Below are 25,800 nucleotides of genomic sequence, written 5' to 3' on the forward strand. Positions count from 1 at the left end.
TTTCAGCTCTACAGTAGTTTTTAAAAAATATTTATATGTTATATACCCTAAAAAGGTCACCACAGGAGTTTTCATGTCTTTGGAAGGAAAGAGGAGGGGGAAAAAAAATACATATATATAAACCAAAATTGTTTCACAAAAGAAAAATAAAAATCCAATTATTGGCAGCTTTCACCTACAGGACAAAAATGCCTGGCTGCAGGTGTGGATCTGAGGGGGGATCAGCACCTGCTGCAGCAAGGTGAGAAACAGGTGAGTAGCTAAAAATAACTAGTCTGGTATAAATGTCTGAACTCCATGCGCTGGATAGAACAGTCTGTTTCTTTTTGTCTTTCTTTTTCTTAAAAAATATATATATATAGTTATTGCTTTGTGGAGGGCAGTGGGGCTCCCTCAGTGGGGGAGGGCAGAGGGCTCGGGGGGATTGGCTTTCTTCCTCCTCTTCATCAGCAGAGGGTTGGAGGAATCCTCGATTTTCTTGATCTTGATTTGTTCATAGTCCACCCTCATGGTGGCCAGGGCACTGGTCATCTCCTCCTGTGGGCAGGGGGCACAGGGCCATCAGCACAGCCCCCCGAGCAGCTGAAGGGCAGCAGGGCCTGGGGCTCTCCCTGCCAGATCTTCCAGCTTCCCCCCAAGCAGAGACCTGCCCCAGGGGCAGCAGATGGGAACTGCTGAGGCTGGAAAAGCTCTCAGGGATGCAGGAATTGGGATTCCCATGCCAGCAGTGCCCCAGGCCAGGCTGGCTCAGAGCAGTCCCTGCCCTCCCAAACCTGTGATTCCCTGTTAACCCAGCACAGCCACAGCCCTGTCCCCAGGTGCCACATGCAGCTTTTGAGCATTTCCAGGGACAGTCAGGGGCACAGGGAGGTTTTACCTTCACATCCTCCCACAGGTCCTTCTCCTCCTTCAGCACACGGCTGGTGTGCAGCGGGGTCTGGGGCACCTGCATGGATTGCTGCCAGCAGAGGGGCAGCCTGAGCTGGGAGCCACAGGCTGATCCCATGGATCCCATCCCACTGATCCCATGGATCCCATGGATCCCATCCCCATGGATCCCATCCCACTGATCCCATGGATCCCATCCCACTGATCCCATCCCATGGATCCCATCCCACTGATCCCATCCCACTGATCCCATCCCACTGATCCCATGGATCCCATCTCACTGATCCCATGGATCCCATCCCACTGATCCCATGGATCCCATCTCACTGATCCCATGGATCCCATCCCACTGATCCCATGGATCCCATCCCACTGATCCCATCTCATGGATCCCATGGATCCCATCCCACTGATCCCACTGATCCCATCCCATCCCACTGATCCCACCCCACACTCACCATGATCCAGGGGTGGTTCATGAACTCTGTTATTGTCATGCGCTGGGTGGGGTCAGTTTTCAGCAGGTTTCTGATCAGCTGCTTCACTGCAGGGTTTGTGCAGGGTCAGGAGGGGGGGCCCAGCCCAAAACCCCACAGGTGTGCACACACCTGTCCCTGCTGAGTGCACACCCCTGTCCCTGCACACACCTGTGTGCACACACCTGTCCCTGCACACACCTGTCCTGCACACCCCTGTCCCTGCACACACCTGTGTGCACACACCTGTCCTGCACACACCTGTCCCTGTACACCCCTGTGTGCACACACCTGTCCTACACACCCCTGTGTGCACACACCTGTCCTGCACACACCTGTCCCTGCACACCCCTGTCCCTGTACACACCTGTGTGCACACCCCTGTGTGCACACACCTGTCTTGCACACCCCTGTGTGCACACACCTGTCCCTGTACACCCCTGTGTGCACACACCTGTCCCTGCACACACCTGTGTGCACACACCTGTCCTGAACAGCCCTGTGTGCACACACCTGTCCTGCACACACCTGTGTGCACACACCTGTCCTGAACAGCCCTGTGTGCACACACCTGTCCTGCACACCCCTGTGTGCACACACCTGTCCTGCACACACCTGTGTGCACACACCTGTCCTGAACAGCCCTGTGTGCACACACCTGTCCTTGCACACACCTGTCCCCAGAGGAGCCCAGAGCTGGGACAGCAGCCCAGGGACACTTTTACCTTCCTCTGACACCTCGGCCCACTCGGGGTTGGGGAACTCGTACTGCCCCATCCGGATCCTCTTCTTCATGCCCGGAGAGATGGCCAGGCCATGGTTGGAGTAGAAGGGGGGGTACCCACACAGCCTGCAGCAGGAGGGGGAGCAGGGTCAAGGTGACACCCCAAAAACCTGCCCAAGGCACAGGGCAGTGCCAGAGCAGGTGCTGAGCCCAGCAGGAGGGACAGGAACCCTGAGACTTACAGAATGTACATGATGACACCCAGGGACCACATGTCACAGGACTTGTCGTATTTCTCTGGGCCCAGCACTTCTGGGGCTGGTAAAACACACAGAAAATCCTAAATCCAAGCAACAGGTGAGGGGGCTCTGACACCCCATGGACACACCTGCCTAGGGCAGCTCGGGCTCCAGGCTGGCTGCAGAGCTGATGGGCTGCATGTGGCACCCCAAAACCCCCCAGCTGTGCCCCCCAGCCCTGCCAAGCCCCCCCCCAGCACTCACCCACGTAGTAGGGCGTGTAGCAGGGTGTGGCCAGGGAGTTGTGAGTGGTGGTTTCCTTGGCAAAGCCAAAGTCGGTGAGTTTCAGCACAGCGTTGGGTCTCTTGGAGGTGTACAGGAGATTTTCTGGCTGGAACACACAGGGAAAAGGAGTGAGCAGCAGGGCTGGGGAACCAGGGGGCACAGCCAGGGGGGCACAGAAAGGGGCACAGACAGGGGGGGACAGCAAAGGGGACACTGCCAAGGGGGGCACAGACAGGGGGCTCAGGGTGGTACCTTCACATCCCTGTGAGCAATGTTGATCGAGTGCAGGTACTGGATGGCTTCCCCAATGCTCTTCATGATCTCTGAAGCCTCTGCAGCAGCAAAGAAACCATCAGGAGCCTTCACAAGCAAGTTAAAAAGGGGCAGCACTGACTGGGAAACTCCACAAAGCAGGAGTCAAGGAACATGGCTGAGGGCAAAGGGATTTTCTCTGCTGGAAGTCTCCCTTCCCATGGAGTCCCACTCCCATCCCTGGGTAAGGAGCCTGCAGCTCCCAGAAACTCCAGGGGAAGGGATGGGACAGAATCCAGCCCCTCACCCTAATACCTGGGAGGGGTTGGTACCATTTAGGACACCCAAGCATCAGGAATCCAGCTGGGAAAGGTTTCCCCCTAGGATGGGAAGTCAGGGGGGCAGCAGGCTCAGAGTTTGGGTTGTGTGGTTGCTTTTCCTGACCAGAGGAGTAGAGGGAATGAGATTAATGAGATCTATGAGAACCACAGCCCGTGGACTTAATTTTTTGAGGGAGGTGGGTGTTTCTGACAGGATTGGGATGGACAGAGTGTGGGAGCAGTTGAGAAAACACCCCTTAACCCATTCTGAATTGAACACGAAAAGCAGGGCCCTTGACCCCACGTTCCTCATGGACAAAACTCTGCTGAGGACTCAGGAGTCACTGAGGGGATGGAAGGGACTGGAGGCAGCAGGGTGTGGGCTCCATACCCCGTTCTGTGAAGGCCTGGTCTCCCCTGTCCTGGATCCTGCTGAAGAGCTCCCCACCGTCCAAGCTGCAAGAGAAGCAGCTGCTGTCACATCCCACACTGCCCCAAGTTGCACCAAACCCTCTGCTGCCCAGCAGGAAACAATCCCCTTCCCCATCCAAGTTTTTGGCTGGGTGCTTCTGGGGTGTTTCAGAGCCTCCTCCTCCCCCAAAACCAGCAGGGCAGAGCTGCAGGCAGACGTGGCCACCCCGGCAGCCACAGAAACACATTTACAGTAAAGGCAGCAAATGTGGCTTGAAATTGGTGAGAGCACTCCCAGCACACGTGGCCTCCTTCTGCTCACAAGCCAACTGTCTCAGCAGCACCATGAGCCAGCACAAAAGTGCTGAGCAAAGCTCAGGGCATGGGAAAGACATCAGCAGTGTCACAGAGAGGGGACAAGCTGGGACACGGAGGCTGGACCTCACTGCAGGTCCCATGGGAGGTGTTGGAGAAACACTGGGGGTTCCCTCCCCAGGTACCCTCAGGGAAATGCAGCTCCCACAGAGATCAGGACTGAGGAATGGGAGAATTCTCCATGAGAGCAGGGATAGAGGCACTTCCTGCCCCTGCCTTATCTGACTGCAGCAGGAGCAGTTTTGGCTTTCCCAGCATCGATAGCATCTCCCTGTCATTCATTCAACATCTGCAATAGCAATAGCCTGCAGCCCTGGGGGCCCTGTGCTGCACAGAGCCTGCCAGGATGGATCCAGAGCCTGTGAGCATGGATCCAGAGCCTGCCAGAAGGATCCAGAGCCTGCCAGAAGGATCCAGAGCCTGTGAGCATGGATCCAGAGCCTGCCAGGATGGATCCAGAGCCTGCCAGATGGATCCAGAGCCTGTGAGCATGGATCCAGAGCCTGCCAGGATGGATCCAGAGCCTGTGAGCATGGATCCAGAGCCTGTGAGCATGGATCCAGAGCCTGTGAGCATGGATCTAGAGCCTGCCAGGATGGATCCAGAGCCTGCCAGAAGGATCCAGAGCCTGCCAGGATGGATCCAGAGACTGCAGAAGGATCCAGAGCCTGTGAGCATGGATCCAGAACCTGCCAGAAGGATCCAGAACCTGCCAGAAGGATCCAGAGCCTGCCAGGATGGATCCAGAGTCAGCCAGGATGAATCCAGAGTCAGCCAGGATGGATCCAGAGCCTGCCAGGACGGATCCAGAGCCTGCTCCTGCTGGAAGTCAAATCCTGCCTTGCAATGGGTGTTACCCCCAGAGCATCTCTGGTCCCACAGACAGTCCTGGGACTCTCTTCCTCCCCTCAGCCAATTCTTTCTTTCCCCCTACCCCCTTTCCCATCCCTGGTCCCAGGGACAGTCCTGGGACTCTCCTGCCCCTCTGCCATTCTTTCTTTCCCCCTACCCCCCTTTCCCACCCCTGGCTGCCCAGGGTGGCTCTCAGGTGCCTGTTCCCCCCAGGAGCTGCTCTGGGGCTGCCGTGCCACCCACCCTGGCACTGCTCCTGCCCCCCTGCCCCCCCAGACCTACCAGCTTGCCAGAGGAGAGGTTTTGGCAAGCAAGCTGCATCAAATCACAGCTGTGGTTGGGATGTGGTTTCAATACTTTCCCCTTCATCCCTCCTCCTCGTCCCCAGGTTCATACCAAGCTCCTACCCAAAGCAGAGCTGCTGCAGCAGGAGGTGCCAGGGCAGCCCCAGAGCTGCAACTCTGCTGGGCTGCCTGGAGCCTCTGCCCAGCTGCCCAAAGGCAGTTTGGGTGTGACAGGCCCCGGGTCTCACCGACACGTTCTCAGGATGACTCAGAGCCAGCACAGATCCCTCTGCCCGGGCTGGCGTCCCTCCCACGCCCCTGCCACCCCCAGCGCTGGGAGATGCCCAGCCCCGTTCCGGCACGTCCCCGGCACCCCGGGGTGTCGCCAGGCCGGGCTCTCACCACTCCATGACGATCAGCAGACACTTCCTGCCCTGGTAGAGGTTCTCGTAGACATCCATGATGCGCACGATGTGCGCGCACTGCGACGCCCGCCAGTGCAGCTCCACCTCCCTGCGAGCCTTGGGGCAGTCCTGCAGCATCTGCGGGACAGGGGACACCGTGTCAGCGCCGGGCCGTGTCCCCTCGAACCGGGCTGTGTCCCCCGGAGCCGGGCAATGTCCCCCCCGAGGCGGGCAGTGTCCCCCGGAGCCGGGCAGTGTCCCCCCCGAGGCGGGCAGTGTCCCCCCGAGCCGGGCAGTGTCCCCCCCGAGCCGGGCCGTGTCCCCCCCGAACCGGGCAGTGTCCCCCGGAGCCGGGCAGTGTCCCCCGGAGCCGGGCCGTGTCCCCCCGAGCCGGGCCGTGTCCCCCCCGAGCCGGGCTGTGTCCCCCCGGAGCCGGGCTGTGTCCCCCCGAGCCGGGCAGTGTCCCCCGGAGCCGGGCTGTGTCCCCCCGAGCCGGGCCGTGTCCCCCCCGAGCCGGGCAATGTCCTCCCGAACCGGGCAGTGTCCCCCCGAACCGGGCAGTGTCCCCCCGAGCCGGGCCGTGTCCCCCGGAGCCGGGCCGTGTCCCCCGGAGCCGGGCAGTGTCCTCCCGAACCGGGCAGTGTCCCCCCGAGCCGGGCTGTGTCCCCCGGAGCCGGGCAGTGTCCCCCCCGAGCCGGGCAGTGTCCCCCCGAACCGGGCCGTGTCCCCCCCGAGCCGGGCAATGTCCTCCCGAACCGGGCAGTGTCCCCCCGAACCGGGCAGTGTCCCCCCGAGCCGAGCAGTGTCCCCCGGAGCCGGGCCGTGTCCCCCCGAGCCGGGCAGTGTCCCCCCCAGCCGGGCCGTGTCCCCCCCGAGCCGGGCAGTGTCCCCCCGAGCCGGGCAGTGTCCCCCTCAGCCGGGCGGTGTCCCCCCAGCCGGGCAGTGTCCCCCCCCAGCCGGGCCGTGTCCCCGGAGCCGGGCAGTGTCCCCCTCAGCCGGGCAATGTCCCCCAGCCGGGCAATGTCCCCCCCAGCCGGGCAGTGTCCCCCCGAGCCGGCAATGTCCCCCTCAGCCGGGCAGTGTCTGTCCCCCCGAGCCGGGCAGTGTCCCCCTCAGCCGGGCAATGTCCCCCCAGCCGGGCAATGTCCCCCCCAGCCGGGCAATGTCCCCCCAGCCGGGCAATGTCCCCCCCAGCCGGGCAGTGTCCCCCCGAGCCGGCAATGTCCCCCTCAGCCGGGCAGTGTCTGTCCCCCCGAGCCGGGCAGTGTCCCCCTCAGCCGGGCAATGTCCCCCCAGCCGGGCAATGTCCCCCCCAGCCGGGCAGTGTCCCCCTCAGCCAGGCAATGTCCCCGGAGCCGCCGCGCTCCGGCAATGCCTCATCCCCACCTAGCGGGAACCCTGTGCTCAGCCTGCCCTTCCTCCGAGGCTGGGAAACGCTTGTTCTGGCTGCCTGCCACCTCCCAGTGCCCCACCGGCAAGATCTACTGATCTCCGAGCCAACTTCTGCACCCCTGGGTGCCACCAGCATCATCATCTCCCCTTTGCTTTGCTGTCCACCCATCTCCCTGCTGGCCACAAAAGCTCCATCACCACAAACTCAGAGCCCACCAGCACCCGTGCCTGGGGAGGGGACAAAGCAAACATCCAGATGTTCCCTAAATTGCAGCTCTTTAATGAGCCCCCTGCCCTTCCCAAAGACAACTCGGAGTTCCCAGGTGCAGGAAGGATTTGCTTGTCTGCCACCATTAGTTATGATTGTCAGGGTAAACAACCAGCCTTAATTATTGTGCTCCTAAATATAGAACAACAAACGTGTCTATCTTGAGAGCAGCTCATTTTCCTTCCTGTCTCCAGCAGCCTTTGGGGCCTGGAGCAGCTCTGGAGCAGGGGATGTGCAAACACCCCCACCCTGCAGGAAACAGCAGCTTTGCTCATTTTACCAAGATTTAGACAGAAAAGTCCTTCTGACCTCTCTGACCTGTCCCTCCTGGAGCAGAGGAGCAGCCCTGGGATGCTTTGCAGGACCCAGGGTGGTGCCCAGGGCAGTGGGGATTTCACAGGAACAGGGATGAATTCCCAAAATCCCATTTACAGCTGGAACACTCAGTGATGGTGCTGCCCTGGCACCAAACCATCACAAACCCAGCAAGGACAAAGTGGCCAAAGCCAACCTTTGCACAACTCTTTGACATCCTCAGCACAAAAGGAAGACAAGGCAGGAGGTTGGACAGTCCCTCCTTGCTCCTCTATTGCTTTATTACCCTAAAAACTGGATCCTGCAGAAACCAAAACCATAAGCAAGAGTAACAGCAGCCCCCGGAGGAGTCATGCAAAGGGGACTGAGAACAGCCTGGCTATTTGCAGCCACACTCTGAAGAGCCTGGAGTGGGGAGCCAGGAAGCTGAAGAGAAAAGAGAAAAACAAAACAATTTGTAATTATGAGCTGGGAAAATGCACCAGCAGGAAGCAGCTAGTTAACATCATTCTGCACAAGACAAACAGCAGAGGTACAGCAAAATACATCCCCATTTTTAGAGGTCACTCCGAGTGCTTTTATAGGAGATTAATTGGATTTCTAATGAAGTAGGAGGCTGCATTACCTGCAGCAGCACGGCCCTGAGGTTTGTTTTTGTACCAGGGAGCAAACAGCTGCTCTGGGAACACCCAGCTGTGCTCCAGCTGCTCCCCTGCTGGCTCTGATGAAGAGGTGATGGGGAGCCTTGAGAGGAGCAGGTTCAACCTCATTAAGGGAATGATTTGGTTAATTTAGGAAATGTTCCCAGTGGCAGCAGCGTGAGCTGGAGGCAGAGGCTGTGTGGGGAAGGCACTGCTGCTGCAGGATGGACAGGCCATGGCAGGGGCAGCCCCAGCATCTCCTGCTGCACCCCAAAACTGCAGCAGCTCCTGTGCCCTGGGAATGACACAGGAGGACAAGAGTTTGTTCTCCTCAGGTGGGAGGCAGCAGCTCCCAGAGCTGCCAGCCTTCCCTCCCACCCCTGGGGTGATGTCCTGGCCCTGCTCTGCTCACAGGAACCCCACATCCAGCAGGTTTGGGGTGTGGAAACACAGCCCACAGCCCTAATTTAGCCCCAGTGTCCAGGGCAGCAAGGTTTGTATTTCTTGGCTCCCAACAAGGAGGCTGGGATGGGAAAATCACCTCGTGTTTCCCTTGAGATTCAGCAAGGATGAAGTGCCCCCATCCCAGCCCAGCTGATTTTGCAACCCAGTAATCCAGAACACCAGCAGGGTTAACCCTTGCATGGCAGCAGCCAGGACAAGCTGCTGCACTCCCAACAGCTGCTCTCAGTTCAGCTTTCCCACCTCTCATCTGTTCCCCATCCAAAAAGGGCTCCTGGGAGATCAAACTTCACTATTTGAGCTGGAGAACACTGCACTACCTGCCTGCTGCTGGAGAGGAGCAGCTGAGCCTTCAGTAACCAGATCCCAGTTACACAAGTGTCCCCAGGCAGGGGACAAGGGCAGGGCTGCCACCACCTCACAGCAAATCCAGGCAGGATTCAGACAGGAGGAGCTGCTAGGTGCTCAGATGTTTGATCTCCAAACATCAGCAAGGGACAGGGGACAGCCAGGAGTGCTGTGCCAGCCCAAAGCTCTGCCCCATCCCACCTCTGCTTCCCACCTCCCTGCAGGAAAGGAGGGTGAGCAGGGACAGAGCCACTCCACCCTGCTGGCAATTAGGGAGGAAATTCAGCTTTGAGCTGCACTCCAGCTCCCCTCCCAGCAGCCTGACCCTCTGAGACTGGGGCAGGCAGTGTTTGCTGCCATCCTGTGCCTTGGCTCAGCCCAGCTCCCCCAGGAGCCTTTCCATGCTGTGATAAATTAACTGTGTCCCTCTAAACACCCTGATTAGCTCCATCAGAGCCCCCAGGCCAAGGGCTCCCATCAGAGGGTGGCACAGCCCAGGGACCCCAGAGCAGCAAAGGCTCCCCACGAGCTCCAGCAGCACCTCTGGGCTCTTCCCCACCTTGGAAAGACAAACCTGGAAGCAGCTCCTGGAAACAAAACAGCTCATCAGGGTTTCTGAAGGAGGACAGAACCCCCTGAGCACACCCAAACCCAAACCCAGGCTCCAGCCTGGTCCTGCAGGCAGCAAAAAGGAGCTTCAGCTCCAAGGAAGAGCTTGGCACCACATGGAGCTGAGTCCCCCCATCAGCTCAGGACAAGCACAGCACAGGTGGGTGGGCATGAGGAAGGAAGGAAGGAAAGCTCTGGAGCAGAGCAGGGCTGGAGCTGCCCACGCTCACCTTCCCCTGCTGTCCTCAGGCACTGATTCAGTCTCACCACCTCCTCCTGGATGATGCTCCATGAGTCACAACAGGTTGGAAAAGGAAGCTGCCTCCTCCCCTGGCAGGCAGGAGGTCCCTGAGGACACTGTCCCACTGTCCCTCCTGTCCCACTGTCTCTCCTGTCCCCCTGTCCCCCTGTCCCACTGTCCCTCCTGTCCCTCCTCCAGCCCCAAATGTTGCTGCTCCTCAGCAAGCCAAGCCCACTCAGATGGGCCAGATATCCCTGAACAAGGGGGAAAACCTGTCACAGGCAATTTCCATGGAAAGCCAGGGTCAGGCTCACACTGGGGTGCTGAGCTGCCCATTTTCCAGGGCTGCCCTGGGCACTCCAGCTGCCCTTGCAGGCAGAGTGGTTTTATTTCCGTGGGTATTTTGATCCCACCCGATTCTCCTCAGTCCTCAGCAGAACAGCACAGGCCATGCAGCCCCCACCCCTCCAACAGGACCTGCAGGGGTGTACCCAGACCCCAAACCACCCTCAGGACCTGTCAGCACCACAGGAGTTAAAATAAACTCTTCTTGAGTTGCAGTAATGAAGAGGGGCAGGCTGTGATCCCCCAAATGATCAGCAGGGAAGCAAAGCAGAGCTTCCCCCTGCCTGGATCACACACACACAGCTTTGGATTCCCTGACCTGGCCAGCATAGGGCAAGGAGCATTTTTTCCTAATAAAGCAAAAGGTTTTCTTCTCTTCAAAGGATTTTCCTCTTCTAATCTTCCCCTGCAAACTCGCTGCCAACTGGCGTCAGCTGCTTTACACATTTGTAGGGCTGGGAGCTTTGCACAGGCTGTTCCCACCTCTCCCTGCATTCAGCTGAGCCTGGAATGCCAGAAAATTTGGGGAACCCACAGGTAACGAGGCCAAAGCTGCCCCAGCCCCTGCCAGACACAGCTGGGAGGGAGAGGGCAGCAGAAGGACATGGAAGCAGCAGAGCTTGGTTCCGCTTTTGGTGTTCACGAGCAGCAAAAGCGAAATAAAATCACAAGCCCCAGAGCCCCCAAGAGGAATTGTGTTACCAAACAGAGGGAAATTCATGGTTGAACCACAAGGGAGTAACAATTAAAGGTGCAGCTGGGGAAGCCTCCCCCACATCACCGTGGCTCTTATATAAACTTGCCATTAACCCCATCCCTGCTGCTCACACCCACCTCACCCTGCCCTGGCGACGGGACTTTCCCAAGCTGGGGCTGTTCCTGCTCTGCCCACGCCCCAGCAGCCACAGAAAGAGTCTGAAGAGGTGGAAGCCTCATCCTCACGTTTGTAAGGAGAGCAGTGATGTGTGAGGAGGGTGCTGCCCCGTCCTGCAGCCTGGCATGGAACTCTCTGCCTGATGGAGGTGCCTTCAGCCAGGCTGCTGTGCCAGGCAGGGCAGCAGCAGCAGCAGCAGCAGCCACCTTCTGAGGGATGCCAGAGCTGGGGAGCACCAGGGATTCAAGCACAGCCAGCTCCAGCACAGGCAGCTCCAGCACAGGCAGCTCCATCCTCCACGTTCACTCGCTTTGGGGAAAACAGGAGGGCTGGAGAAAGGATCCCGGGGAGGGAGGGGGATTGAGACTGGACAGGGCAAGGCAGGGGAGGCAAACATGAGCTGACACAGACACACAAACACACACACACACACACAGACACACATACAGACACAGACACACACAGACACACACACACAGACACACAGACACAAACACAGACACACACACAGACACACAGACACACACAGACACACACACACACAAACAGACACACACACAGACAAACACACACACACACACAGACACACAGACACACACACAGACACACACACAAACACAGACACACACACAGACACACACACACACAGACACAGACACACACACACACACACACAGGCTGGATCTGACACACACACACACACACAGACACAGACACACACACACACACACACACACACACAGGCTGGAGCTGCTCTGCCACATTCCCCAGCCTGAATGACCCCAGTGCTGCCAGGGAGACCCGGAGGCACGGGGAGCCCAGGGAGAGCCTCCCCAGCACAGGCAGGCATGAGGAGGCTGCCTGAGCCAGGGCAGAGCTGAAACCCTGCCAGGAGCAGCTGGGAGGGAGGCAGATGTTGCAATGGGGCGGAGGATGGAGATGGGCTGAGGGAAGAGGCAAGATCTTACACGTGCTGCTTCACAAGGGGCCTCGCTGGCCTGACAGCATTGCACAAGCCCTGCTTCCCTGTGCTGCATCTCTCCTGTGCCCCAACCCCTCTGTGCCCCATCTCCCTGTTCCCCATCTCTCCTGTGCCCCAACTCCTCTGCTCCCCATCTCCCTATTCCCATCTCTCCTGTGCCCCTGCTCCCCATCTCCCTGTGCTCCATCTCCCCTGCTCCCCATCTCCCCTGCTCCCCATCTCCCCTGCTCCCCATCTCCCTGCTCCCCATCTCCCCTCTCCCCATCTCCCCTGCTCCCCATCTCCCTGCTCCCCATCTCCCCTGTTCCCCATCTCCCCTGCTCCCCATCTCCCTGCTCCCCATCTCCCTGTGCTCCATCTCCCTGCTCCCCATCTCCCCTGTTCCCCATCTCCCTGTGCTCCATCTCCCCTGCTCCCCATCTCCCCTGCTCCCCATCTCCCCTGCTCCCCATCTCCCTGTGCTCCATCTCCCTGCTCCCCATCTCCCTGCTCCCCATCTCCCTGTGCTCCATCTCCCCTGCTCCCCATCTCCCCTGCTCCCCATCTCCCCTGCTCCCCATCTCCCTGTGCTCCATCTCCCTGCTCCCCATCTCCCCTGTTCCCCATCTCCCTGTGCTCCATCTCCCCTGCTCCCCATCTCCCTGTGCTCCATCTCCCCTGCTCCCCATCTCCCCTGTTCCCCATCTCCCCTGCTCCCCATCTCCCCTGCTCCCCATCTCCCCTGCTCCCCATCTCCCCTGCTCCCCATCTCCCCTGCTCCCCATCTCCCCTGCTCCCCATCTCCCCTGTTCCCCATCTCCCCTGCTCCCCATCTCCCCTGCTCCCCATCTCCCTGCTCCCCATCTCCCCTGTTCCCCATCTCCCTGTGCTCCATCTCCCCTGCTCCCCATCTCCCCTGCTCCCCATCTCCCCTGCCCATGGGGGTCCCTGCTCAGTGGGTGATGCTCAGGACCCCCACTCACAGCCCCCCCTGCCCAGGGCATCTGCTGAGCATTTCCTTGCCCCTCTCTCCCCCTGTGACAGATGCAGCAGCCATTCAGCCTTTTCAGGCAGCAACAAAAGCCTCTCCAGGCACACAAAGGCGAGGAGCAGAAGAGAGGCCTGGCTTTAAATAAGAGCCACCTGCCAGGGGCCCGTGCCCCCCGTGCTGCAGAGCCAAATTCCCAGCAGCAAAAATGTTCTGGAGATGAAGTGTCCAAGGGGGGATGAGGAGCAGCACCCTGGATGATGAGGGAAGGGTCCCAGCGTGGTGGAGGCACTGGAAGGAGGGAGGTGGGTGGGAAGGGGCTGCAAAACTCACAGGAAAAAGTCAGAGCAGGTAAATGGCACTAAGGCAGCAGCAGGAAGCATCCCTGCTGACTCACAGCCAGCAACAGGCTGGGGCTGGTGTTTAAAGGAGAGGAATAAAGAGTGTCGGCTTCATTTATCCCAGAAAAACAAAATTAGGGGCTTATTCAGTCCCATGGTTTTGTTTTGGGAGCCTCCTCTTCCTTCCAGCCCTCCCAGTGCTGGGCTTGGCTGAGTCAGGCAATGCTCATCTCTGCAGAGAGGAGCAGGAGCAGCCCAGGCACGAGCCACAGGCACAGGGTCCTTGTCCTGCTGTGCCACATCTGGCTGTGGTGACAGAGCCACCACCCTGCCAGGACCTCCCTGAGAATCCCACAGGGACAAAAATGGGGTCACAATGGCCAAAATGCTCCAGCCCATCCCTTCCTAAGGACAGGCAGGATGTCACTGCTCACCAGGAGCCACAGCTCTGGCTTAGAGCAGGAGGGACTGACTGCCCTGGGGACAGAAGGAGCCCCAGCCCAGCTCTGCATGGAGCTCAGATGTTCCTCAAGCCAAACCCCAGATCCCACCCACCCCTGCTGCCTCTGCCAGGGGCTTTCCCCACACAACAAAGTGAAAGGAACAGCAGGAGCCATGGGAAGGGCAGAGATCCTCCCAGCCACAGCTGGTTCTGCTGCACACACACCTTCACCTGCAGGGCTGGGGGCAGCTCCTCCTCCAGCCCCTCTCCTTGCTCTCAGAGCACCAAGGCAAAAGCACACATGTGCCTTTATGATGGGAAGTGGTTGATATTTGCAGGTGTGATTAATACCGAAGTAAACACTGATGTAAACCATTAACTCAGGCCTGACCTCTGTCCTTTGTGCTTCCCTCCCACAGGCAGAGCTTGAAAAAAACCCCTTTTCTCACCAGCACTGCTGCCTCCAGCCCTGCACCCACAGCCAGGGGCTTCCCCTCGGGGACACAGAGCACCCAGAGCATCTCTGTGTCCCCACCAACCCTGCCTGACCCCCCACCACCTCCCCTGGGGATGGATTCCCTGCATTCCCCACACCTACATCCCAGAACTGATGTTATTCTTGGATGTTTCCACCCATTCCCTGAGCGTTTCAGCTGGAAGTGATTCTGGGGAGAGGAGCAGCCCTACAACACTCACAGCTTCCCAGCAGCTCCTGGGCTTCAGCTCTGCCCAAAAATGAAATTTCTCAGGGTTCAGCCCACGGGCAGGACAGAGGAGAGGCTGCCACCCACCCCCAGCACAGGGATCCTTTCAGCACAGCCCTTAGTGCAGCACACAGAAACACAGGGATATTTAAAGAAAGGGAAAAAACCCCAAACTGGAGCAGAGAGCTGCAAGGCCAGCCCCTCCTGAAGTGCCCCTGGCCTGGCATGGCAGCAGGGTGGCCTCAGGATGTTTCCTGCAGCCTGGGGAGGGTTTCACTTACACACCCCCAGCTCGTGGTGACGACAGCTCCTCTTTGCATCACCCTGTCCTTCCCTGTGGGGGACCAGGGTGCACCCCTGGCCCCCTGGGGGGTCTCAAAACCCCCCTGGTGAGGGTCTCAAAGACCCCTGAGTGAGACCCTGGTGTCTCAGGTGCTGAATTCCAACCCCTGGGGAAATTACCAACACAGAGAGAATGGAAACAAGCTACCAAAATTAGTAAAGTATAAATTAGACTTTTAGAACGTAGATAAATAGGTTTTTTGGAATGTTTATGATAAGGGACACGTGGCCAAGATGGAGAATTTGGGGGATGGACACCTTTTCCTCCTTCTTCTCCCTGTCATCCATGTTGGGTGACACGTTGGCACTCTTGGATTGGATGGGGTCAGGGCTGGACCATTTAATAAAATTGTATTGGGAAAATTCTGTAAACACGTAATTTAGACTATCTAAGATCAGCCCTGCCTTCACCAGGCAGATCCCACCATGGATGCCAGGCTGAGCAGACCCTGCTGGCCAGGCAAAAAGTCCCTGAGATAAGAAACAATAAACAATCCTTGGAACAAGAGAAAACCATCTCCAGCAATCTCTCATCATCTGCTTTGGGGAGAACCAGGGTTTGAACCACCTCATGTCCCTCTGGGGTGATCTGGGGCAAAGGAGAAACCCCAGACTGGGACACTTCCCCAGCTGTTGATTTACCACAGCCTCAGCCCTGCCATGGGCACAGCAAACACCTGGCTGAGGGAAGGGCAGGATGTGCAGCTCTGCTGGACCCAGGGCAGAGCATCCCACCCTGGCAGCACCTGAGCAGTGCCAGGGGCTGCAATCACCAAAGCACAGCAGGCACTGTGCCCACAGCAGCCTGAGGCTGCCAGAGGGCAGGACAGGGCCAGGAGCAGCTCAGGGGTTTCATAACAGGGTTTTGTCTGTGCAGGTGCTCAGCCCTGGGGCCATCAACAGCCCTGTTCTTCCTCCTCCTCCTCCTCTCACAGGGCACAGCAGACACCATCCTCTGTCCCTGCAGATGTCAGGGCAGGGAGAGCAGCAGTGAGTGCCAGGAGAGGGGATGGCAATGCAGGACAGGAGGGGATTGCACCCCTGGGTGATGCAGAGCTGGGCAGGGCACACATCCCCACCAGCCCCTCCTCTGCCATCCCCCAAACCCCCCCAAGGCTCCCACTGCAGTCTCCAGGCTGTCCCTGCCCCACAGGCTGCTCTCCTCCCCTTCTGCCACCACACTGGGGTTGTACAGCAGCCACAGGGTCTGCAGAGAGCAGCTGGAACCCCCAGTTTGCCATAAATCCACAGGGGTGAAGAGCCAACAACAGCCCAAACTCCAGCCCCAGCACTGCCCAAGGCTGGCACACTTCCACTCCACCCACAGAGCAGCATTTCAGGGGAAATCCTGGGCTCTGGGGGCAGGCAGTGAAAAGCTGAGAGGCTCCAGCCAGCCCAGGAACCCAGCAGGGCTCTCCCTCCAGCCCCAGATCCTCCAGCCAGCAGGAAAACACAGCTGTGTTTCTATTTTAGAAAAAGCCCTTCTCTGCATCCTCAGCACAGGGTGGCTATTCTCAGCTCCAGAGCCCCCAGGGCACCTGTTGGCAGCAGAGCTGGGGAGGTTTTTGGGGGCTGCAGTGTCCCAGCCAGCACCAGCACCTCAAAACCTCAGCCAAAACTCACTGTGAAGTGCCTGGGTGCACAAAAATACCAAAGGGGAAATATTCCCCCTGTTGTTACACAGAGCAAGGAGTCACTGAGCCATGGGGGGGTTTGGGTTCAAAGGAACCCTAAAGATGATCCCATTGCAACTCCCTGCACCAGACCAGGCTGCTCAGAGCCCCAGCAAACCCTCCCAGCCTGGCTGACAGAGGTTTTGTGCTCTCACATCTTTCCAAAACAGGTGTAAAAAATGCCCAGGGAAGTCACTGCTCCTGCCATGGATGCTCAGCACCCCACTGCTTGACAGTGTTTACCAGCAGGCCACTTGATTTCCTACCAAATCCCACAGGCAGCAAAGTGGTTTGGACTCATTTTGCCTGCTGGATTAAAACTAGAGGGGATAAAAGGATAAATGCACGGATATTTAAACAAACTAACAGAAAATCTCCTCCTGCAGCTACTGCTGCTCCCTTGGCAAACAGCCTGGCCTCCTTGGGCATTCCCATGCCAGCTTTCTTTTTTCTTTTTAGAAACCTCTCCTCTCAGCCAGCCTCAGCCCAGGGCAGCCTCTCCAGGACCCTGGGCTGGGGGGAGCAGGGGGCAGCTGCTCCCTCGGGGTCAGCCCAGGCTCCTGGGCCCTGCTTTGTGTCAGTTTGAGCTTTTTTCAATCCCACTTATTCACATAACAGCTCAGGGCTGGGGGAAGCCAAGGAGGAGACAGGGCAGCCTTTGTGTGGCTGGGCAGCCCCCACGTCCCCCCTGGAGCTCTGGGGGAGCACAGGGACAGACCAGAGGGGCTGCAGAGACCCCCAAAGGGGCAGGGACAGACCCAGAGGGGCTGCAGAGACCCCAAAGGGGCTGGGACAGACCCAGAGAGGCTGCACAGACACCCCAGAGGGGCTGCAGAGACCCCCAAAGGGGCAGGGACAGACCCAGAGGGGCTGCAGAGACCCCCAAAGGGGGAGAGACACCCCAGAGGGGCTGGGACAGACCTGCACTGAGGCACACAAACATCACCTGCCACAGCCCCCCCGACTGTGGCAGAGGCAGAAACCTCAGACCTGCTCCACACATCCCAGGAAAAAGCAGCTCTGGCTGTCACCCAGCTCCTGCCCCAGCTGCTGCTCAACATTGTAACCCACCCAGAACCTCCCCAGCATCTCCCTCAGCAGCTTTCAGCAGCCCAGCACAAGCACAGGCAGGGCTGGCTGTGTCCTGCAGCAGCAGGGAGCTGGGGAATGGCAGTACCAGGACTCTCCAAAAACCCCCAGGGACCTGGAGCACTTCCCTGCTGAATCCCACCCCCCACAGAACATCTCATGTCCTGGCAGAGCCACCCTTCAGCAGCAAGGAGAGTGTGAACCCCAGGAGGAACGAGGGGATGGGGGGAGATGCCAGCAGAACTGCACAGCAGGAGCAGGGCAAAAACACTGGGGACACACTGGGGACACACTGGGGACACACTGGGGACACACTGGGGGCACACTGGGGACACAAGCAAAGGGCTCCCCAGGCTCTTCCAAGCCCCTGGGCCAGCAGGGGAAGATGTTTCTCTCCAGGAGCCCGGGCAGGCATCCAGCAGCACCTCCAGGCTCCCCAAACCAGCCCTGTCCCCGCAGGCACGGGAGGCACCAGCTGAAAACGCCAAATTCACAGCTCTGATGACTTCCAGGAGATAACCTGGGCTTAAACTTCCTGGCAAACCCGCCCTTCCCAGCACAGCTGAGCCTCTTGTGCAAGCCCTGCCTGCCTGGGGCTCCTTCTCTGAGCACATCTGTCCAGCACAGGGCACAGCTGGAAACGAGCAGGGGCACAGCAGAGCCCCCAGGTGACAGTGGCTCCTTCAGCCTGGCTCTGGGAGCCCCACTGAGCCCAGAGCCCTGGTGACAGCTCGGTGACACCCACTGTGGCCCCTGCAGGTCCATTAAAAAAAGTGGGAATAGAAGTTGGAGTTGCCATAAAGATCATTGCTGCTGGAATTCAAAACACATCCCTGCTACCACACACCTCCCCTACTCTTTATTTTATTTACTGCTTTTGTTAGAGCAAGCTGAAGATAACAGGCATTCTTGGGGGTTTGTTTGGCCCTGGTTGCCTCTGCCTTTGCCCCGGGCTGTGCAGATAGCCGGGATTCCAGCCACATTCCCGAGCTGCAGCCCCTGGGGCTGCTCCCCCCACACCTGCAGAGCTGCTGCCGCTGCAACTGGAGCCGCAGCCTGGCCGGGGCTGCCAAATTTCCACAGCCACATCTCCCTGAAAACACACACGTGGAGCAAGGAGCCCTGGGAGAGGCTGCACACAGGGCAGGGATGCAGGAGAGGGGCAGGCAGAGCTCAGAGGATGCTCCCCAAGCAGGGGATGCTGCCCTGGGAAAGGGGCAGCACAGAGCCCCAGCCTGCTGGACACAGCTTTGGCCTGACTCACAGTGTGAGGACACAGTCACCCCAAACCTGCCTGGCCCCCATTTTCTGGGCCAGCAGAGCTGGAAAGGTTGGGCTCAAAGCAGGCACCCACCTGCAGGCAAGGGCAGAAAGCAGCAAATTGAATTATGGTGACAAAGGACATGAATCCATCCCTGCCCTGGTGCCCAGTCTGCACCCAAGCCAGGTCAGGACACCAGGAGCAGAGCAGCAAAGCCCCAGGCTGGCTGGGAGCCCCAGGAACATTCAGATCTGGGTTTGTGTTTTGGACTTTGGCTCTGCTTGGGGCTGCACTCGCAGGGCACAGAGCCACGTGCAGCCCTGACGCCACCAGCCCCAATAATCTCATTACACACCACAGCAAAGGCTGTGCCAGCTGCAGCACCCCGAGGCACACAGCTCCCCTGCCCTCCCCTGGGCACCTGGCACAGCACCCAGGGAGATGCCACCACCCTCCTGGGCAGCAGCAGAGCCACAGAGGAGCTCAGAGCAGATCCTGGGTCCCTCCTCCCAGTGCCACTTCCCATGTGACATTTCCGTGGCAGCATCTCCAGCAGAAGTTTTTGTTTCAGGTCATCCGAGGTCCAGCAGCACTCAGGGACTGTCCCCTCCCCAGGCCACAAAGGAGCAGGAGTTAATGCAGCCATTCAACCTGGCAGCTGCTGCAATGCCCACCTCAAATTGAAGGATCTTAAAAGGCTGAAATCTTAGAAATGACTCAGCCACGGGCTACAAAGGAAGTTTAAAAGGCTGTTCTCTGCTTTCAGACCTGCTCTTGCGTGCCCTGCTCCAACCCTCCAACCCATCCATCTCCTTTGGGGAGCCACAGAGCAGAGTCCTCCCAAAATGAGCCCAAAATGAGCCTCCAGGCAGCACAGCCCTGTGCCAGCCACAGCTGAAAGGAGAAGGAATTTTCAGAGAGCAAGAGAATCACGAAATGGGTTGGTTGGAAGGGACATTGAGGGTCATCTCCTTCCACCCCCCCCACTGTGGACAGGGACACCTCCCACCAGAGCAGGCTGGTTTGTCATCCTGCAGCAATGAAATGGGACCCAATTTCCATGGCACACAAGGGCTGTTAAATCCAACACAGATCAACCACCATGCTCAGTGTGACTGCCCAGGATCCAAACTGGATTTCTGGGGAGTGGCCAGGCCAAGCTGTGCTCCCATGCCAACCTCTGGAGCTGGTGGAGGGATTGCCCTTGTCCTGCTTCAAACTCTCCCTCCCCCAAAATCAGCCTTGCAAGATCAGCCAGGTCCTGAAGACCACAAAGGGCAGAGGAGGTGAACAGCCTGGGGTGGGAATGGGGTTACCTGGCACACCTGGCACAACTGGCACACCTGGCACACCTGGCACACCTGGCACAGGCAGAGGCTGGGACTGGCCCGTGCTGGGCTGGGGGAGCTGCCCTGGCCCCCCAGGCAGCCCCAGCAGGGCACAGGGGGGGCAGCAGGGGAGGCAGCTCGTTATTCTTGGAAACCAGGAGGTGAGGTCATGCTGCCTGAATGCTGCAACTTGAGGCCAGTTGTGCTTGGAGGGGAGCCTGGGCTCTGCAGCAGGGCTGTCTGCAGGTCAGAGCAGCAGAGAGGGTTAGGGCAGGAGGAGAGCTCTTCCCTCAGCAGACAGAAAAAGCACAGCCAAGGATGGGTCTGAAAGGAGCAAAGCCTTCGGTGTGGGGCACAGGAGCCCACCAGGAAGGCTGAGAAGATGGCAGGTCACAAACCTGCAGTGATGCTGCTCCTGTGCCACAGGACCCAGACACTCCTCTGGATGCCTCCCACGTACCTGCACCACCCTGCAACCCAGCAAGAGCCCCTCCATCCCAGCAGACACCTGAGCACATCCCAGAGCTGGCTGGGAGAGAGAATTCCATCCCAGCAGACACCTGAGCACATCCCAGAGCTGGCTGGGAGAGAGAATTCCATCCCAGCAGACACCTGAGCACATCCCAGAGCTGGCTGGGAGAGAGAATTCCATCCCAGCAGACACCTGAGCACATCCCAGAGCTGGCTGGGAAGAGAATTCCATCCCAGCAGACACCTGAGCACATCCCAGAGCTGGCTGGGAAGAGAATTCCATCCCAGCAGACACCAGAACACATCCCAGAGCTGGCTGGGAGGGAGAATTCCATCCCAGCAGACACCTGAGCACATCCCAGAGCTGGCTGGGAGAGAGAATTCCATCCCAGCAGATACCAGAGCACATCCCAGAGCTGGCTGGGAAGAGAGAAGTCACCCCTTGATCCCTCAGGCTCCCTCAGCAGGAACCTTCCTTTCCATCACCTGTGCCCAAAGGTGCCAGGCCTGGCTCTCAGGGTGCACAGCCTCAGTTATTATGTACACACAGCTTTGGTGGGTTCAGAGCAGGTGTCAGGCTCTGCCTCTACCTGAGCAGAGCCACCACAGCCCCAGGAACCAGCCCTGTCCTGGAACAACACTTTCCTGGTGGAAGTGATGGCACAGAAGGCACTAACCTTGCCAAAAGGCAGCAGGGCTCAGTGTGAATGGCAGAATGGTTTTACCTGGTGGCACTTGGCTCTTAGATCACACCTGCAGGGCTGTGTTTCCATCCAGCTCTCAGCCCTGTGACCTTCAGTAAATCACTGCACCTCATTTCCCCACCTCTGAAAACACGGGAGACGTCCTTTGCAAGAGCCTGGCTGATGGCATCAGATTATGACTGAGAGGAAGAGCCCCACCACTTCCTGAGCACGTAGCAAAGAGAAAACCCCTGCTCCAGGCCCTTATCAGCCCATCACAGTCATAGCTCTGGCTGCTCAGAGCATGTGAAGTGTTTAAAAGAGATTATGGCAAATCCTAAATGGTTTAAACAAACTCAAAGCACAAGTCAGTAGACTCCTTTGGTCAATGAGATAATAAACCACTGCTCTGGAAAAGTCCCAGTGATGTCACTGCAGTTTCCACAGCTCTTCAACCACAGCTTGCACAGAAGGCCACGGCCAAGACATTTGTGATGATATAAAATACATGGCAGAGCTAATTAAATAAACATCTCTCCACTGAGAGAGGGACAGAAGAACAGCAAGCTGCTCCCCCTGAGCACGAGCCCAGGATCTCCATTTACTCCCTCACTCCAGGGATGCTTTTCCAGATGGATTTTTGGGAGGACACAGCTTTTGATCTCACATGAAGCTGCAGGACACAGGGAGCTTTGGCCACAGGAACTCCCTCACCCACAGAGCTGCTGAGCTCCCTGCCTGCCCTAATTCCACCTTCCCAGAACAGCAAACCACAACAGCATCCTCCTTCCCCCTTCTCCATCAGGGGAACCAGCACCCACAGACTATCAGATGAGCCAAGAGCAAGACTGAGAGTGTTTCACCAACACCAAAGCACCAAGGATGCTCCAGAAACGGGGGCAAACCCACCAGCAGCCTCCAGGGCTCCCCCAGCCCTTCCAAAGCCAGTCCAGCTGAGGATCTCCTGCTCTGAAGATGAAGTCAGCAGTGAGATCTGTTCACTGATTTTAAGGAAACCTGCTCCACAAAGAGCTCCAGTGCATACAACAGAGAAAAACTCATCACCTGCAACACCCATCCCCACGCTCCAGCCTGCCCCAGCTGCCATTTCCTTGTGGAATTAAGGCAGCCAGCCCAAAGATTAGTCTTAGAAGTGGAATTTGCAGCAGGCAAAGTGCCCTCACTGCCAGCCCCACCAGTGCAGCCTGACCAGAGCCAACCCTGCCAAGCCAGGGCAGCAGTGACCTACATAGAGCAGCCTCCACACAAACTACAAGCCTCATTTTGCCTAATAATAAATCACACCAAGGTACAAGGAAGAAGGAGGCATTTCAGCTCCATTCATCACCTCTCCTGGGCTCTCTGCTCCCACCCTGCTCCACACTGGGGCAGGTCAGGGGTGGTTGGACCATCTGTGGCTGCTTCACATCAGGTGATTCAGGGATGCCACACTTTAGGTGCCAAAAAATGCAATAAAATCAGGGGTGGGAACAGAAAGATGAACAAGAATCTATAATAAAAGTAGAGGGATCTCTTGTTTTCACCCAAGTATTACACAGCAAGCAGAACTACCATCCATGAACTCACACACAGCATCATTTTATTTAATGATGTGTCTCTGCTGTGGACTATTGCTGTGGAAGGAGAAGAAAATCGTCCTCAATGTTTTCACTGCTGCTAGAACACTGTTCCCAAGCTCAAACTCTCCTGGAGCACTGAAAAGTGACTCTCAGCAAAAGCATCTCTTGATTTGGGAGAAAGAGCTTTAACTACACAACAGTTGCTCGTGACCCAAGAGGAAGCACAACATGACCAGAAGAAATCATTCACATCAGGGAGAGACACAACTGTGTCTCATCCTCCAGTGAAGGATTGCATTGCTAGACAAGATTTTGGAACAGCAGACTTAAAGAATGACACTCCAAATGGAAAGGTTCACTGCACAACCAAAGCAGGCAGCAGACAGATTTCAGCTGTGGCTCCTGGCCATGGGCCATCAGGATTCTTTTAAGCATCATCTGAAATATGACAACTCGATGCAATCACTTCTGTGGATGCTGCTTTAGGTCATCTTTCCACTCTGATGCAGCCCATGAGTAATTTGGACCCAAATACCTCTGCACAGGTCTCTGGCAGGGATGTCAGCCCGGCTGTACCCGAGGAGGGGATGAAGTCAGCACACATCATGTCTAGGGCAGTCACCCACACCAAGTTTGGGCTCTGCAGCTCAGCCCAAACATCCCCATGGACTGAGCCAAGGCTGGAGCTCACACTCACGAGGGCAGGACAAGAACCCACGGGCTCGTCCCAGAGCCCAAACTCCCAGCAGAGCAGTTTGGAAGGTGCTGGAGGGAATCACTTACAGTAGCAGCTGTGCTGCTCTTTGAGAAGCCAGGGACGCTCAGCTGAACTCGTCCCTCCCCATCAGGGACGCCAGCAGAGGCCAGGACAGGGGACAGGCAAGACAATCCCTTTTCCTAAAAGAGATCCAGTGTCGAATATACCTCACCCTACAAGAGCCACACAGGCTCTGGGTCACCTCCTAGAGCCCAGCTCGCAGCCCTGCACTCCTGGAGGCTTTCAGAGAGCCAAGGGAGCCGTGTGACACGTGGCACAGTGGCACGGGCAGGGTGACAGCTCCAGCCCCGTGCCCCCTGCAACCTCCGGCCTCCTCCGTCCTTCCCCTTTCGGGGCTGTGAGAGGGAAGTGCTGGGATCTGTGCTTGAAATGTGTGACTCAACTCCAGAGGAGAGGAGGAGCCCGTCTGTCAAAACAGAAGAGGATTTCGCTAATTTTCAACCCAAAGAGATGACAAGACAATGTCGCCCTGGAGTAGAACACGAGACACGTATTTGGGGTTTCTGAAGGAAAAGACAAATTTTTAACATCTAACTGACCCCCCCCCCCTTCCTCAGCCACAGGCATTCAGCACCGTAGCCTGCCCACCTCACCACCTCTGCAGCACAACCTGTACCCCCAAAGCCCCACGCTGGTCCCCTCACTCAGGTCAGGAACCCCAGACACCAACAGAGGGGCAACACTAAACACAAAAGAAGTGGGGTGACGGGTTTAGGTGGGAGCTACAGGTTTAGCTGAGGGTTATGGCTTTAGGTGGGGTGTTTTTAGCCTTCCCAGTTCTCAGGGTAACGCCAAGGATTGGAACAGCTCATGTGTGGGCGCAAATTGCACGGATGCTGGAGAACACGGCGCTCCCAGCGAGCAGCCAGCCCTGCTCCCGCCTCACCCGGCGTGTCAGGAATCCATTCAAACTTCCCCAGCCTCGCTGGCAGGGAGACACGCTCCCCTCTTTGCTCAAAAACCTCCTTTGGAAACAAGGAGAAGGGCGGCATCACCTAGAGCGGGCTCAAGCACACCTCGCTGTTTATCCACGCCTGTCAAAAAGAAGCAAGTTAGGGACAAGGGGTAACATCGTAACGCTGGGATATTCCCGGTGGGAACACGGGAGGGGACACGGAACGGGGACAGCGAGCAGCTGCCGGGGCTCAGAGCACACGGAGGGAACCCCCCGTTCCGCCGTGTGACCCCCACACCGGGCGATGCAGACCCCGCACCCCAAATGCGCATCCCCCGGGGGGATCCCAGCCAGGCCACGGTCTGCTCTGCACTCCTGGCCCCCCACCCCAACCTCAAATGTCATTTCTCTCCGCTTCCCACCGCAAAGCTGGAAAGGCGCGTCTCGCTGCTCTTCACGGGGGGGAAAACCGGGATCACAGCGCGGCCGGAGGGGCGGGCGGGCAGCTCATTGTCCGGCCGGCCCCGCTCCGCCCGTGGCCCCCCGGGACCCCCTTCCCCCGCAGCAGACACCCTCCACCCCCGCCAGCAGCGCCGCCGCCCCTCCGGGCCGAGCCCCGCGTCCCCCGGTACCGGCGCGGGGTCCCCCCGAGCGCACCTTGAGCGCGAACTTCTCGCCGCTCTTCTTACTGAAGATCTCCAAAACTTTCCCGTTGATGCCGAGCCCCAGCACTTGCGTGGTGACCTTGTAGTCGTCCGTGATGGCATTCTTCCGGATCTGCAGGCCGCCCTTCCCCGGGAACGGCGGCGGCCCGTGCGGGGGAGCGGCGGGCGGCGGCGGCGGCGGCGGCTGCGGCGGCGGAGCGCTGGGGAAGCCGGCGGGCGGCGGCGGCGCCCCGGAGAGCATGGCGGGCACCGGGCGGGCTCGGGGAGGGCTCGGGGAGGGCTCCGGGCGGGCTCCGGGCGGGCGGGAGGGCGGCGGAGCCCCGCGGGCCGCGCGGGATGGGCCGGGGGTGCGGGGGGTGAAGCAGCAGCTCCGCCGCCGCCGCCCCCCGCCGGTGCGCCCCGGCCCCGACAAGAGCGATGGCTCCGGTGCGGCGGCGGCTCCTCCTCCGCCGCCTCCTCCTCCTCCTCCTCCTCCTCCCGCCGGGCCGGCTCTGATGTCAGCGCCCCGGCCGCCGGGGGAGGGACGGGGCGGAGCGGCCCCGGGGCTGAGCCTGCGCTCGCCGGACCGGCCCCGCCGCTGCCCGAGCATGGTGA

At 58.6% G+C, this 25,800-nt stretch overlaps 1 protein-coding gene and 1 long non-coding RNA gene across 3 annotated transcripts; both read right to left on the minus strand.

Annotated features, from left to right (window-relative positions):
* On the minus strand, nucleotides 1–25,800 carry MAPKAPK2 (MAPK activated protein kinase 2). Its single transcript, XM_079327305.1, has 10 exons — nucleotides 25,199–25,800; nucleotides 5,509–5,648; nucleotides 3,576–3,640; nucleotides 2,865–2,944; nucleotides 2,592–2,718; nucleotides 2,331–2,406; nucleotides 2,090–2,214; nucleotides 1,347–1,432; nucleotides 878–958; nucleotides 1–537 (listed from the first exon to the last, which is right to left on the minus strand). Exons 1-10 carry the CDS (start codon nucleotides 25,793–25,795, stop codon nucleotides 394–396), a joined length of 1,521 nt encoding a protein of 506 aa, XP_079183431.1. The 5' UTR covers nucleotides 25,796–25,800; the 3' UTR covers nucleotides 1–393.
* Nucleotides 3,671–4,885, minus strand: LOC306812592. Of its 2 annotated transcripts, none has more exons than XR_013776880.1 (3): nucleotides 4,784–4,885; nucleotides 4,660–4,699; nucleotides 3,671–4,619 (listed from the first exon to the last, which is right to left on the minus strand). It is a non-coding gene; the product is annotated as an uncharacterized lncRNA (long non-coding RNA). The 2 variants fall into 2 exon arrangements; XR_013776881.1 differs by having other exon boundaries at nucleotides 4,680–4,699; nucleotides 4,784–4,862.

This window comes from Erithacus rubecula (assembly GCF_903797595.1).
Source record: "Erithacus rubecula genome assembly, chromosome: 26".
NCBI lineage: Eukaryota > Metazoa > Chordata > Aves > Passeriformes > Muscicapidae > Erithacus > Erithacus rubecula.

Excerpts from the sequence above, each read along its gene's own strand:
- MAPKAPK2 (XM_079327305.1), bottom strand. The coding sequence starts at position 25,795 with ATGCTCGGGCAGCGGCGGGGCCGGTCCGGCGAGCGCAGGCTCAGCCCC. Across the intron at positions 2,719-2,864 it reads TTGCTCACAGGGATGTGAAG|CCAGAAAATCTCCTGTACAC; the intron begins GTACCACCCTGA and ends TGTGTGTTCCAG. Across the intron at positions 538-877 it reads ACCTGTGGGAGGATGTGAAG|GAGGAGATGACCAGTGCCCT; the intron begins GTAAAACCTCCC and ends CCCTGCCCACAG.